A 16881-nucleotide genomic window follows, 5' to 3' on the forward strand; every position below is an offset into this window, starting at 1 on the left:
ACAGATCGATCAAATGGTCTTACTGACGGGCTTCTTCAATGCACAGCGTGACAGTGAGTGAGTGAGTGAGTGTGAGTTTACGTTCATTTTGGCAATATTCCAGCAATATCACGATGAGCTAACGCTGTAACCAGAGGGAGACTCCATGCCTCAAAAAGCGTGAAGGGAGATGTCAGCGCCTAACAGCATATATCAGAATGGTGTGACGTTTCTTGATCCTTAATATCTAAAACACGCATAAACACTGCATGGGACAGAACAGAAGCATCTTTAGCAAAGAAAGCGCTGCCAAATATGAAGCAGCGTGTTCTGTGCAGCTCTGTAACTAGGACGCGATATTTCGAAAGCCGCAGAGTCAGCAAAGCATTTCTGCCGTATCCATTTCATGGCAACGATGGACGTCTTTCGTCGCCATAGTAACGTCACACATGCCAAGACTTTACTCCTTACAATCACTTTCTACGAGATTACTTCGCAATCTTAGAAGTCGTCAATCTGTCATTCTGTCCTAGGAATACTAACACTAGCTTGGCAGCGGTGTAACCGGTAACTAGTAAAGTCTGTCTCGATTCTCCACATGAATCCACAGAACCCGTGCCGGATTTGAGGCGCCATTTTGCTTTGCATTGGTCAGTTGAGTGTGATGTCAATAAATAACATGTTAATTTCATAATTCGATTTTATATGAATATTATTAGATGCACATGTTTTATAAACGTCCACTGGATTTTAGATAACAATATGTATCTGCTGAAAGAATGTATAAACCTATATCTGTGATTATAATGATGATGATTCACCTTAAATGTGTTTAAATAGATTTGAATTGAGGGTAGTTCACTCAGTAAAGTTCTAAAGACGTTCATATGTAATTGTGTTAGAGCTTGATAATTGCATCTATGACAGGACAAAGAGGATGGTGCCATGGTAATCTCGATCATGTTCAACAAAAGTTCACTTTCGATTACGACCTATTTTTGGTGAACATGCTCCTGCTGCGATGGGACTGCTTATCTGCACTTGGCCGAGGGAAGTACCCGAGATGAAAGGCCGGTACCAACACAGCTCATTAACTTCATCTTTGACTAATTAGTATACGTTTGAGCGGACGCGTTTACTAATTGACTGTCACTGTGCTTGTTAGGTTGTGCCAATGAAAACAAGATACACTACGGACAGCTACTTGTAAGCATGTGGATTTCCTTTATTAAGAATAACTTGTGAAAAATATTAAACTACATGAAGAAATATATGCACCGTAATAGTTGTCTATATGATATAAAACGAATTATTGATGTCACACATTCGTAGATTAAAAAACGTGTAAGAAATATGATACCATAAAGCGGGGGAATCGTTTGTGAGGTGGTGAAAATGGCAATCTGAATGTGGCCAGTTCCTTGACACATCTTTTATAGTTAAGGTGAGAGGCATCGAATGTGTTTCCACAGCTGCCACCGGACAGGACAACAGTATTTTTTGTTGTCCGTCATCCATGGTACACACTTTTTACGATTTGAATTGCCTGAGTACATTTGTATAAGATGACAGTCAGATATATGCTATTTGTATCCTTTGATCTAATGAGAAAAAAAATAGTTTTACAGTCTGTCATCCTGCAGTAAAGTTTTTTTTCCTTCATTGCTGTCATTTCATGACAAGTACCGCGTCCCCGTCATACAGGGAGATAGCAGAGTTTTGAATGTCTGTCAAGTGTTAGACATGTATGTGTTAGACATGCTACCTACGTGCCCTACAAACCATCTGACCTGCTGTCGAGTAAGAAATAGATGTGTCATTGTTTTGATGTTATGTTCAAATTGGTGGTTCATGAACCAGTTACCGACAACAAAGGCGCTAATGCATACAACTCACATTTGCCTTGTTCATTTATGTGCATGCTCTGTCACCAGAGATTCGTAAGTCAGCATCGTCATCATTCGAGTGAGTATGTTTTTACGCCGCTTTTAGCACTATCCCAGCAATATCGCAGTGTGGGTCACCAGAAATGGGCTGCACACATTGTGTCAGTGTGGAGAATCAAAACCGGGTCTTCGGAGTGCCGAGCGAACGCTCTAACCACTAGGCTACTCCGCCACCTCTGATCATCCGTATCCAAGTCTACAACGACCGGTCGTTATGTTGTTCTCTGGAGGGCGCTAGTATTGTTCCTCTTAACACCGTCAACACATTTCTGCTTTGAATATAAAAATCCCAAAATAAATATATTTCCGTCAGGTTCCGAACCTCCAATCTCAGTGGACTCCTTTTCAAATAAATGGAATTAAATGTGCGTTCTGTTAAAACTTCATATTTTTTCAGAGGTTAAGCGTTAATTTATGTAACGATACAGGCTGCCTATACCAACCTATTCCAGCTTCTGAACCAAGTGGGGGCGGTGTGGTAGGCTTGTGGTTAAAGTGTTTGCTCGTCACGCCGAAGGCTTCGATGCCCCACATGAGTAAAATGTGTGAAGCCCATTTCTGCTGTCCTCGCGGAGTTATTACTGGAATATTGATAAAACCGGCGTAAAACCCAACTCACTCACCCACTCCTCAAACAAACTGGGAGAGAACCGAAATATCTAGACCACCCCAACTCACTCACTCTGAGCTGATCTTGGCTCAGGTTTTGGTGAAAGTCAGTTATATTGCCACAGAAATGCATCGACCAGCACTATTTACAAGATAAAGACATGATGCTTTGTGAGTTTGTGACTGTTTCGTCAGCTGGAGCACGTACTCTACTCTGGGGCGGTGGAGCAGTCTAGTGGTTAAGTGTCAGTTCGCCATGCCGACGAGCCGGGCTCAATTCAGCACATGGGTTCAGTTCTCCACATGGGTACAATATGTGAAGTCCATTTCCGGTGTCCCCCGTCGTGGCGTTGCTGGAAAATAGCTGAAAGCGGCGTAAAACTAAACTCACTCACTCACGAACTGTACTAAGAACATGGCTGCTTGTTATAGAGTACATTTTATGTCCGCTTGTAAAGGTGCATCGTGATTTTGTCCGAATAACGTAAATATCTTTGAAGAGATGCCTATCGACACAGGGAATGTAATAATGATTGTGGTTGATTGATGATTGATGTGTAATATGTATAAACAATGATGATTCAGATAAAATACTATACTCGATTATATATTTTCAATACGCACAGAATGTTGAAATTTCTTGTCTTAAATTAAAGGAACCGTTCATAAAATTTCGGCATGGCAGCAGATAGATATCCAGTTTGATGGAACATCGTGCCCTGAAGACTATATTGCGACGAAATGCTTCATAACGTATTTATGTGTTTGTTTGCTTTGTTGTGTTGCTTTAATTTGTTTTTGTTTTGGTAGTGTTATTTTTTTTCTTATTTGTTTTTGATGTATGTGGTGGTGTGGGGGTTATTTTCAATTCAAAATAAATTTATATCTCTCATGACAATATTACATCATATCAAACAACAGATTCAAAAAAAAGAAAGGAACTAAAAGGATAGAAAATGTTCCAAATTAAACTAAAAGTGAGAAGATTTAGTCAAATGGGAATCTTTACTATATCATTGTACAATGTAACAGCGTCCCACTTTCACGAACGTCATAACGTGTGAACGTCCCTTTAACCAGCAGTGATAGCTTTGTGTGTTACTATATGGCCTGTCCAGTCATATCAAATGTGCCGCTAAGTAATCGAATCCTGACCAGACAAACAGGGGACGAAAACATGAACAAAAGGCCATGTCATCGCGATTATTTGATTATGCTGGAGATGAGATTTTTCCGGTTAAAACATGTAGCCATTCTCTTGTTAAGCTTCAGGGCGGTAGGGTGACCCAGTGGTTAAAACGCCCACTCGTCACGCCAAGACACGGGTTCCATATCCCACACGCGGACAATGTGTGAAGCCCACTGCTGTCTCCCGCTGTGATATTGCTGGAATATTGCTAAAAGCGACCTAAATCTAAACTCAGTTAGTTTCGAGAATGGACAGTTGGTTGCCAAGCATTTATTCACCTGCATCAATGTTTCAGTAATGTTATTACTGGAAAAGATGGATCCAATTTTCATCATGACGCTCAAATGAATGAATCAAAATTTATCAAAACATATGCCGCAAAAGAGGCCCGAACTCAGAGTTTATGTCCCTAAATAGTCAACGATTCGTCAACCTATCGCAGGTGGCCCCATGTCTGAGGAGTCGATATTTGTTGTGACATGCCGGAAACCTTTGATTTGGGATTCGAATCCCAGTTCCACCAAATTTTTTTTATAATTTTTGTCATCACCACACTCGTGCTGTCTGCCTTCACAAAAGTGGAAAACGTGTGAGACCTGCACCACTTTGAAATTTCCTGCCACACTGAAGTGAAACGTTAACGTCACGATGTATCGATCCTTGGGAACACATATGGAAAGACGGGTACCCACTGAATAGAGCTTTGTCTCCAAAAGTCATCACAAGTAAGTCAAGACACTGGTCAGATGATGGACTTAGGTCAGTGACAGTCCCACGTATACCTGTGACCATCAGTAGTGACACAATCAATCACAACGACGTGGGCTGTGACATGAACGACTTTTTAACTTATCGCGCCGACGTGGATCCACCTACTGTTGTGCCTCCCTCCGTTAAAGATCTCAAGGATACAAAACAACACGACAGATTTTTCCAGTATTGTGTATGAAAATAACAAACAGCAGATAATGTTGATAAAGGGTATTTGATTCCAAGTACCGACCGGACTGATATTTACAAGACGATCCCCAAGTTTGTAGATATTTTGCAGTTCATCGTTTTCAAACGGAGTTATGGAAAGGTTTCTTGAGTCAGTAAACAAGGTATTAATTATGAACAAAATATGTCAGCTTTCAATTCTCGTGTTATAAAATGAACATACATGTAATTAATCATCAATGAATATCATATCTCCAAAACAGTTGCTGGAAATGATGCCATTTAGTTGGGATAAACGTAGTTTTGGACTGTGTTGGATAAAATCACGCGGTCATAGACCAACAGCCCATTGAGCAAAACAAAGAGTGAGTGAGTGAGTGACACGGCTATGGAAGTAAGATGCACCGGCCATAACTGGTATGCTATGAGACAGAACTCTACAGCCCGGATTTAGTTCTGAATTGATTGCATGAGCAACTACCCCCAGACCCACAGGTCAGTATTTCAACACCGACTGTTGTCCCCCGAAAAAAACTCCACATTTTAGCATTTCAAAACAACATCGCTTTATGTGTTCCAACAACAGAATATAAACAAATGTAACTGTTTAATGTTTTTATTGATGAGAAATCATTGAGTAGATATATGAAAATATGCTGATTAGATTACTTATTTCGTGTTAATTACAATAAACAGATAAACTATATAAACATCACATAAATCTCCACAGAATAAACTCATTTTACTCGTCTTGGCATTCCTATCAAAACGCACATTCATCAAAACAGGTAAAGTATTTTAGGGACACTAAGTGTACCATGAAGTCACCGACAGAGCCCAAAATAAAACGATTACATTTCTAACAAACTTGAATAAAAATATTGTGTGAAACAAGCAAGATATATTGTCATGAAATGATTTGTAACAGCATTAATAAGAATATCACGGACGAGTAAGAGTAAATTCTTAGAAGTCCATAGCAGCCTTATCTTCTTTACTGATCCCGAAAAAAGTTGTACTTGCTGATATGAAATTCAGCACACCGCAAAGAAATATAACATCCATAGATAAGAGTAATTAGCTACATAATTATATTGAGACCCATATCATATCACAGCTCTATAATCTTAAGGCAGTTAATTATCAAACAAGGTGAACAAGGATGTATATAACACAATAACAAAGACTTGTTAAGGGTCGTATCAAAAGTATGGACATGTATAAAGGACATGGAGAGTTGGTGTAGGAATGTTCATATGAAGTCCCTTATCCATAGTAACCTTTGACACAATCCCTACTGACCCAAAATATGCTCACATTTTAGTAAACATTAGAAAAAAATATCATTTTGTAAGCGCATGCACCATTGTAATGTATATATGTGAGTGCGATTTTTTTTCTGTTGCTAATACAATTAAATGGCTCGCATGTAAATGCATATATTATCATAAAGATTTATACACACGATTATATTACTGCCGCACGTATAACGTGCTATAGGTATCCATAGTAACGTCCTCGTCATTGGCGGTCGGTGAATCTAACTAGGTACAACACAACGTTATATTGTTGCAAGATGAAAGGAGTCACCTCAATACTGCTTCATCCTAACTGTTTTAAAGACAAGACACAAATGAAATCGAAACAAACGAAGACAATAATGTTAGTAATGAGTGTGGTTGTACGTCGTCTTTAGCAATACTCCTGCAAATACTAGTACCACGGCGGGGAACACCAGAAATGGACTTCACACGTTGTAGGCATGGCCTAAGGCCTAGATTTTCGAAGCTTTCATAGCACTAAGATCGTCGTAAGTGACATATATTAACATTAATTTACGTGCTAAGACAGCTTCGCAAATCTAATCCCAAGTGTTTGGCGTGACGAGGGACCACTTTATCAGCTATGCTACCCCACCTCCCCAACCACTCTAGATCATTTTCAAATGGCCCAATGAATTTACTTTTGGCTTTCATGGAATTTTTTATGAAAATAGAAGTATGTCATGTTATTAGATTCGTGTTTTAAGCTTTCGAAACACGAAATTTTATTTGTTTACAACAGTTTAAAATCCCTTGTGTTATAATTTGTTGAATAACATATATTGTGATGTGAAACTATTTCAATGACTCAGCAAATTCCATATCCATACAAACGAAAAGCGAATAAACTGTCACTATGAAACTGGAAAGATAAAAAGTGGTATATGTCATTGGGTGTGGCTTTGTTTCAACAAGTTCCTGTAGATATTATTCCACTTGTGAAATATACCTCCTTATATTCTGTGTGAACTGAGATAACAGTGAATACCATTACAAGTGTACACAGCAAAATTAAAAAAGAAGTATTGCACTAAACAAGTTCTACGTCTCTATGTCACTAAAAGCTTGACTCCTTATGAAACGGGCCACTAACTTCCATAACAAGGGTTTGAAAATGTTTCAGGATATGAAACAAAATCGAAAACCAAGTGATGGAACCGGATTCCATCAATGACCTTGACCTGCATGTTCATCACATTAAGGTCATAAACAAATATAGGTCAAGGTCATTTTACAATTATGGAAATCCTTTAAGTAAATACCACAGTGCTACGTTCATCTGAAGTATCTAACACATCAGGTTCTAACCTTGATGGCGATTGTGGTTGTTATTACTTTTTTATGCTGCGGCTGAAAAGTGGCTGTTGAATGATCCCTGTGATGCTTGTCCTTCTTTGATAACTGTGATAGGGACGAGGGGGTGACTCGTTGTTTGCAGGTATTTCTGAAACATACAGGCAAGGTCCTTGGTTTATTGCTGCAGCAGATCAAATGTGTGTGTGTGTGTGTGTGTGTGTGTGTGTGTGTTTGAGAGAGAGAGAGAGAGAGAGAGAGAGAGAGTGTGTGTGTGTGTGTGTGTGTTTTTGCGTGTGTGAGTTTGGTAGTGTTTAGAGAGGCACCTACATTATGAATGACACCCCCCCCCCCCCCCCACCTCCTCACCCAACGGTCACTGATGCAGTTGCTTATTAAAACATGGAATGTAGAAGAACACACTATATTCACTGCATGAGGTTAAAGGCGGACTAGAGGGAGGTGGGTGAAGGCTAGGATTACTAACAACCGAAGCCACTGTCTAGCTACTTACATGAGCATATCCCAAGCCGTTCTTCTTCTCGTTATTAGACGCCCTCCTTCCTACCCACAGGAACACTTCCTTTACAGTGTCCAGGATAAACACATCCTGAAAGCAAAAGCACGCATTCTGTTCAGCTTGCTTTCTTGTATCCACGAACGTTTTCACCGTTAACAAAGTAGGGGTAGTTTCCAAAGGAATGGAATAAAATATCACATTTTCCTTTAATTTCATCCGTTTCCTCCATGGCTTCATTATTGGCATTTTATCAGCCTCGTAAATCCAATATCCCTTACTTTATTGGAATGGTATATATAAAAAGAACGTTGTGGCGGAGTTAAAGGGGCCCACGATAATACTTCGAGTTATCCGAGCTTCGAGACAACCGGACACTGGTAAGTGAATACGAATGGATCACGCTTTTACATCAAGACAACCATATGATGATGTGATGATATGAGAACAAAAGTTCTCGACATTGTATGTCAGTTTAGTTTAATGGTGTCTCCACTACATTGCAACCACACCAAGGCACTTGGATTTCTGTGCCAATTACATCAAGTTAGGTTAATCACGGATTTTTTTTGAGTAGGTGAATATTGCACTCGGCAATATTCCAGCTGTATGGCAGAGGTCTGTAAATAACTGAGTCTGGACCAGGCAATCCAGTGATCGACAGCATGAGCATCGACCTGCGCAATTAGGAACTGATGACATGTGTCAACCAAGTCAGCGAGTCTGACCACCCGATCCCGTTAGTTGCCTTTTTTACGACAAGCAGACTTGCCTTTTGTGGCAAGCATGGGTTGCTGAAGGCCTATTCTACCCTGGACCATCACAGATTGGATTTTTTTGGCCCGCACCTTCTTTGACTAATTAATCAGATAGTGGTGTCCCTGTACTAAATTGTTTACAGAAGATCAACCTCCAACAGTTGCAGTACTGAAAAATTCAGATGAGGCTTGTCTCCATCAGGAAAGTGCTGCTGGTACACTTTTATATAAACAGTGTACAATGGATGAGAAATTGTGAATTTGACCGTTATACGTACGTGTCTTAGAGGATGCATTACATTTTGAGAAGTACTGTGTGTAAAGAATCTGTTGTGAAATTACCTTTACATCCAACATGCCTTTGTTGAAGATCTGACCTTCCTTCTCGAGAATCGTTTTCATGGAGCCTCCCTCATCCGTGACTCTAGAACGAAAAGGGCAAAACTGCCATCAAGGTTGGTATGGGGAGATAACTTCAGTTTTACGTTAATTATTGTATGCATACAGATACGTCCCTTTCGCGCCACAAATAGGCAGAAGTGCATCTTCCCACAGACAAGATACCACGTGCGCATCGGTAAACTACAAACACAGTTTGTGATTGACAGTTAATGGAGACAAAAACCACAATATATATATACTTGCAAATTTAAGCGGTCGTGATCAGAATCAAGACTGAGCATTTCACTGATAGACGGTAAATATTGTTTATCAAGCTTTTACGATTTGGGATGAAAGAAATTCTCTATTTTGAACAAATATTGTGTAGGTCGTAAAGAACTACCTACATGTGAGTGTTTGTTACTGAAAGGTCAACAGTGTCAGCAAACTATAAATATTACTGCGCAATAGTAAGAACAACTCATTTTTTCACATCTTATAATATATTATTACATTTTCATAGTTAGCATGCCATGCCATCAAAGAATTGGGTGGTTATTAACGTGTCGGGAGTAGCATAGATATTACGGAAACGCATTTTACACTCAGATTTCTGTATCTTGACTTAGTGTCTAATACTTTGATAAAACTGACACATTGTGAAACTCATCTCCGAGAGGCAGTGTTTGCTTGTAAATATTGAAAGTAACAGGAACTGGCCGTTTCCTATTCACGCCGATATGGTCATTTACTCTGTCCAGATCTAGCCCTTACATGATGCTCCTAATTATTTCTATTCTCACCGGTAAAGCTTTTTGACACCGTCCTCTGCCACATCATCATCATCCGCGTCGTCATCATCGTCGTCGGTGAAGTGTTTCCAGAAGTCCTCCTACAACAATAACATCAAGTAAGGTGTCAAGTAAGGTAACTGCTGAATTATGCCGAGTGCGGCGTAAAATTAAACGCACTCACATCAAGGATAATCATAAACTAAGATTACAAATGGTATATGTACTCATGTACACTAAGATGGGTTGGTACAAAAAATCCAAAATATATGCCTAAGAAAAAGGTTTGAAAAGGAATATTCTTTTCAACATTCAAAACACCATATTCTTTCACCGTCCCGTTAGGGTACAGCCACTTTTATGTTCGTTAACACACCGAGTGGTATCCTAGTTGTATGCCATTAATCACATGTTTTAAAAACACAATAATGCTGTTGACATTTAAAAGGCTCCCTGATCGATGAGACCACAACGCAGAACAAATCTCAAATCACCACACAAAAACATGCTATCGCATTGGCGCTGTCAGCAGGCTTGATGTAACATAATGTCAATTGACGCATTAAATTGCAATCACAAACACAAGAAACGGGCAAACACTGTGACAGCGACTTTTGAAGCCTCACTATGACATATATGTTCTAGACTTCCCTCTTTACATGAAGCAAAATCTTATCCAGAAAATTACAAACTTGACAAATGATATCGTATTGACCTGGTGAATTCAATCAATTACAAACAGTGCCTTTTTATATAATTAATCCTTAGTGCTGAAAAAATAGGGAAAATGTATTCCTCCATCAACACATTTGTTTTCATTGATATAAGGACTCAGTCACTGAATGTACAGAAGAAATAATAACCCTCTAACATAGTTTGTACAAGCCGTGCTCAACCCTCACACTTTACTTACATCCTCATCTCCCTGCTCCACAGACTCACTCGTCGCCTTGCCATGCCTCTCAGACTTCAGGTACTGAATGTACTGCACCGCCTGGAAAAAATAAAGGATAAAAGTCGTCATACAAGTGGGATATAGCGAAAGGTTGGTTGCAGAAGCAGGATACAGCGAAAGGTCGGTTATACAAATGGGGTACAGCCAAAAGAAGGGGATACAGTGAAACGTCGGTTACACAAGTGGGATACAGTGAAAAGTCGGATATATAAGTGATACAGTCAAAAGTCGTCATACAAGTGTGATACAACCAAAGGTCCCACATAAGTGGGATAAAGCCAAAAGTCGCTTACACAAGTATGGTACAGCCCATACAAGTGTGATACAGTCAAACATCAGCCATAAAAGTGGGGTGCTGTCAAATGTCGACCACGGAAGGGAATACAGCGAAAAGTCGCATATACAAGTGGGATACAGTGAAACGGTGGATATACAAGTGGGATACAGGGAAAGGGCGATTACAAGGCATCATTTGCTTTTTAAAGTGGCAAATGATTGTATCGTTTGTGTGAATGACGAAATGGCTTGCACCTGATTCTGACAGTCAATATTTTTTGTGTCTGAAGATGACGGTATCGAAAGACTAGTTATCTCCCTTCCCTTTCGAGAAAATAGACAGCTGTCTTCACACAGTACATCATTATAAGTCTGACGAATGCATCAAGACACAATATTTTCATAACTGGTTGGAACCTTGCAATCCAAGACTGATTGTTGTACTCGTCAAAATGGTCATGAGGTCGCACGATGCTAAGTATGTCACAGGTCTCTTGGTCTTATAGGGTCGAACAGATGTTCTGCCTAGATCGCAGGTTTCTAAACTGCATATTCTATATGCATTGACAATATAAAACATATTATGGAAACTGTCCAAGGAAATTACGTGTCAAGCACTTGTATTTGTAAAGAATAATTCCAAAAAACCGGAAACTAATAATAACAATTCTATTGTTGGTCGAACACTCGCCGACATGAAGCTGGACGGTAGGGTAGGGTAATGGTTAAAGCGTGCGCTCGCCACACCGAAGACCCAGGTTCGTTTCCCCACATGGGTGAAGCACATTTCTGGCCTTTCATATTGCTTCATTATGGCTGAAGGCGTCTCAAAACTAAACACACTTGCTCTCTCACAAAAAAAGAATCTAACCTTTAATTTCTCGTCTTTGTTGCACTCTTTACCGTTCCACTGGAAGACCATCTTGCCCGTGTCGAGTATGAAAACATCTTTCGGGTTTAATTTGGACGCTACCGCAGACATCTAAAAGTGAAAAATGACCAGTGTTTTATGAAATACTGATTTCTTTGCACAGCATCCTTACAGCTTTACGCGAGAGAAAACGTAATTTGATTTCCAGTGTCATCTCATGATGTCAACTCTACTTATATATATAAAACACGTCCTTTGATATCTCAAGAAAACATCATTTGCTACGGAAGTTTAACATGTTCCTTTGCTGAATCAGCTTTACATCACATAAAATGAGCAAAAAATACAACAAATGTAAATCATGCTGCATCATGATTGAGTCAGAGAAGGTGCAGACTGTGAATGTTGGCTATATGTTAATGTTGACAAATGTCTACGATTAGTTTATCTGTAAACGATGCTGTTGATATAACTGATACGATGTTATGTTTTGTATTAAGTTTAATAATACTCAGTTCCCATGGTTGCCATTAAGAAATCACGCCCACCTCTGTAACTTCAACCTTCTTCTTGTTGCCCTTGAACTGCAAGAGTCGCGTCTTGTACTCCTCTGGTTTAACGTGACGGAAGCCAGAAGCAATTCCACCTTTCAAGTAGCTGCAAATTTTAACAAGAATACAAAGTGATCGATATCGCCACCAATAGTAACATATTCTCCGTGAATACGTCATCTAGTTATGACTATGTCAAACGTGATAACGAAACATATATATACTAGCATGCCTATATCAAGAACCAACTGCCTCAGTGCGTCTTCGGTTTGCCCCTATTGATACTGGTGATTCATGTAAATAGGCTGTTGAATGCTCACAAAGTTTAAGGAGGGTATACAAGTGTTGTTTTGCTCTGGAAAGGAGCACTACCAACAATTTCAGTCAAGATCAGACAGTTTGCTATGGAAACGCAACAAAATATATCATTGAGAAATCTAACACTACCAAAAGGCTATGAGGCAATGTTATGGTGAAGAAACATTGAACGGTTTTTAAGTTCTGCCCCGGACAGATTGCAGAGGCTAAAAAATATTTTTCAGTCAGAACTCTCCTTGAAGTCCTAAACCATGACGTCATACTGAAGAATATTTCGCTCAAAGATGACGCACACACCTGTGTATGTGTGATTGCTAGTACTAGCCGAGATTTAAGCTGGTTCTTGTGTGCCAGCTCACAGAGATACCATGTCACAGTGAAGCATGAATACCCCACTCAGATACATTATACTGACATTATCAGACAGAACCAGCCCTTGATATACACATTAATGCCGACCGCCATACAGGGACCAACAGAAACCATATTTTAACACCTTTTGGTGTGACGAGGCCGGGAATCGAACCAGCGAGTGTCCGCTCTCTGCGTGCGCTCTAACCTCTATACCACGGAGGAGGTCACATACGACGAGAGCTATTGCTAGTTTAGCACAGCATATGTTTCGGAGAAAACGATCGAACAGTGACATAAGTATTCAAAAAACCCTTTGCGGTCGGAATTCCCACTGATGATCTAACGCATGACACATATTCAACTAATATATTTTTAAAGCATACATTTAGAGCAAAACGATCAAAGCAATGACAAATCCAAATTGTTTTTCGATTACCGTCACCAAAACCTTGATGCATATATTTTGACGAAAAATATTTAAGTTAACAAAATGGATATAAAAAAGGCTAAAAAGTCAGAATTCCCAGAAAGACACATCGATAAACAATGACAAATATATTTTTGCGTGTGTTTGGGGCTGTGTATTGTAATTGAGTTTGAATATCTTGATATGAAAGAAGGCAATAATTAAGGAGGAAAAATCATATAATTGTATTTTTCGAGTTTTAATAAATATGTTATCAGCATTTCCATCACGTCGGTTGTGCTGATTCTAGCCATGATGGTGGTCAAGCTGAAGTAATGGTGTTTACGTGTGCATTAAACGACTGTGAAATCAGACGTATTTTCAATCCACAATTGATAGCGTCTAATTTATTGATTGACCAATCAAATTCGGGCATGATGGAGTGTAATTTTAGTAAAGCATATATTTTCATAAGATTATTGATTCAATGAGAAATATATGCACAAACAGTTTGCAATCACAATTCCCAGTCAATAACTAAACTGTGACGACACATCGGCAACAAAGTAAGTACTAAGGAGATAGACAACTTTCAGTACTCACGTGATCCTCTCGAAGTAACTTTTGAACATGGCGGATTCGTGCCGTTCAACCTCTCGGTGTTGGACGGGTGCGTCATTGAGATAGGTATCCAACTCCACTGTCTTATAGGCTGCTGTGCCGTACTCATCCTGACAGGATGTGAGACATATTTAAATATTCACTAATATCAGAGGGTGGTGAGTTGGGTTTTGTGCCATACTCGTTCTGGAAGGATGTGAGACATGTTTCAGCACTGCCTACCATAAAAGGGTGTTTGTGTTGGGTTTTGTACCGTACTCGTTCTGAAAGGGTGTGAGATATGTTTCAGTATTACCGAACATAACAGGTTGGATGGGTGCTATTTTGTGCTGTAGTCGTTCTGAAGGAACGCATGAGACATGTTTCAGCATGGCCTAACATAGGTGGGTGAGTGAGTTTTGGTTTTGTGCCGTACTCGTCCTGAATTCGACAGGATGTGAGACATATTTTAATACTGTCTAATACCAGAGGGTGAGTTTTATGCCGAACTCGTCTTGAGGAACGTGTGAGACATGTTTTGGTATTTCATAATATCAGGGGGTGAGTGAGTTGGGTTTTCGCCATACACGTCTTGAAGAATGTGTGAGACATGTTTTAGTATTACCTTATATAAAAGGGTGAGTGAGTTGAATTTTGTGCCTTTTTTGACAATATTCTTGCAACCATGAAACCACAAAAAAATCGAACGAAGGCCTTCCACAGGAGCGAATTTTTTTTATCTCTAATCTACCCAGCCGGCCCTTGGCAAATGGAAGAAATACCATGAAAGAGAATATCAACAACGGAACATACTGCGTCCATATGGGGAATAGGACACGTGCTACAAGGCGAGAGCAAGGGCTTTATCCACTCGGCTACCTCTGCCGTAAGTATGAAATTACATCAACCATTGCGCTTGACTGACTCTGAGATACATGCTACAGGTTGGTGGCTAGCTTATAACTCAAGCTGAGTTACAGTAAAACACTTTTTGTGTCGCAAAATTATACGGATGATCTGTGTCCAAATGTACACTACTGGTCAAAATATATCCGGCCCCTTACCTGTGTACTTTCCTTTCCAATCCAGAAGTGTACATCATATTTGAGCTCCTTAGAATCTGGCTCTTTGTATGTCTGTGATAAAACATCGATCGTATTATTCATAAAGATAGAAAACAATGTTGTTGTGCAAAATGATTATATGTCATACGTCATGTGAAAGTATTCGGTATATTCCGAAATGTGGCATCTACATGAAGCCAATGATCAAAGTTATGGGGCTCCTTTCACAAAGAAATCTTTATAAAGGTTAACCTTAACTCCCATTCTTTAACACTGCACTAGGGTTACCTTAGTTTAGGGTATTCTGTGATACTGCACTAAGGTTACCGTAGTTTAAGGTATTCTGTGATACTGCACTAAGGTTACCGTAGTTTAAGGTATTCTGTGACACTGCACTGAGGTTACCGTAGTTTGAGGTATTCTGTGACACTGCACTAGGGTTACCTTAATTTAAGGTATTCTGTGACACTGCACTGAGGTTACCGTAGTTTGAGGTATTCTGTGACACTGCACTAGGGTTACCTTAGTTTAAGGTATTCTGTGATACTGCACTAGGGTTACCTTAGTCTAAGGTATTCTGTGATACTGCACTAAGGTTACCGTACTTTAAGATATTCTGTGACACTGCACTAAGGTTACCTTAGTTTAAGGCATTCTGTGATACTGCACTAAGGTTACCTTTGTTTAAGGTATTCTGTGACACTGCACTAAGGTTACCTTAAACTAAGGTTAACCTTAGGAAAGGTTGCTTTGTGAAAGGAGCCCCTGACCCATAAATTCGAGTCTTACGACAACCATGGTCTGGCTAATCTGACCGCTCATAGGATCAGGAAATACACAACATGATAGCTATAATAATCTGATATACATTTGTAGATTTTGGTAGGGTCCGTGCGAGGTGACCAGGATGACCATCTCGGTTTTCAGCAATACTGCCAAACACTGTCTGACCTGGTTTTTGCGACTGTCAGTTCCGGTTAGATGTGTTTTAAGAAAGGAGGGTGGAAGGACCAGGGTTAACCTATGCCTTAAGTTTACTTTCAAATACACCACCGTTTACATATCTTGACAATGTTGCACGAACAAAACAATGAGATATTCCTGTAACTCCTATGTTTATATCGAGTTACTGTTACAGTATTTACTTAACACGCAATATTATAAAATATCACCTATATACTCACGTTTAGAATAATGTACGAGTCTCCGCTGTAGAAATTTCCGTAGTCTTCCTTTGGTAAATGGACTACTTTGAATTTCTGGGAAAAAAATGTCACATCCGTTTAAAAAGAAGTCCAGACTTAATTGGTTAATTCAAAGAAAACGCAAATAACACAATACAGTTTGAAATAATAAGTCACAATTACATTGCTTGTTCGACTGATCTTAATCTGATCGTCATCATTTAATTACGCACAGATTGCGGTATATCTAGTGAGGGTCTCTTACCTCTATCCTCCATATTTGCAGGCCAACCTCCTTGCCCGACCCCTTCCACGCCGGCTCGGATTCTGCTGACTCCTCTGAAAGTATTATCAATGCGATAAGAAAAGAACCGGAATGGGAAGTGAGAGAAGGTGTCGTTTAACGCTTTAGGCATCACTGTGTTTGAGCTAAATGACGGTATTCTGTAACTAATCGAGTCACAATCCAGTGACTGACACACTAAACATCGACCTTAGCAAGAGGGAACCGATGACATGCGTCAATGAAATCAGCAAGACCGATCAACAGATCCGGTTTGTCGCCTCTTACGACGACC

At 39.7% G+C, this 16881-nt stretch overlaps 1 protein-coding gene across 2 annotated transcripts in view; it reads right to left on the bottom strand.

Annotated features, from left to right (window-relative positions):
• Positions 1-5264: 5264 nt before the first annotated feature.
• LOC137296762 (gelsolin-like protein 2) overlaps positions 5265-16881 on the bottom strand; it is a 36774-nt gene continuing 25157 nt past the window's right edge. For both annotated transcript variants that reach the window (XM_067828606.1, XM_067828607.1), the window contains exons 4-14: positions 16569-16642; positions 16304-16378; positions 15120-15191; positions 14059-14186; positions 12375-12483; positions 11827-11937; positions 10638-10718; positions 9737-9825; positions 8895-8976; positions 7792-7887; positions 5265-7428 (exon numbers count right to left, since the gene is read on the bottom strand). In XM_067828606.1, coding sequence (XP_067684707.1) covers positions 7324-7428; positions 7792-7887; positions 8895-8976; positions 9737-9825; positions 10638-10718; positions 11827-11937; positions 12375-12483; positions 14059-14186; positions 15120-15191; positions 16304-16378; positions 16569-16642 — 1022 coding nt within the window. In that variant the 3' untranslated portion in view covers positions 5265-7323. The remainder of the gene's footprint in view (positions 7429-7791; positions 7888-8894; positions 8977-9736; positions 9826-10637; positions 10719-11826; positions 11938-12374; positions 12484-14058; positions 14187-15119; positions 15192-16303; positions 16379-16568; positions 16643-16881) is intronic.

Source organism: Haliotis asinina, chromosome 9 (genome assembly GCF_037392515.1).
Source record: "Haliotis asinina isolate JCU_RB_2024 chromosome 9, JCU_Hal_asi_v2, whole genome shotgun sequence".
NCBI classification, from domain to species: Eukaryota; Metazoa; Mollusca; class Gastropoda; order Lepetellida; family Haliotidae; genus Haliotis; species Haliotis asinina.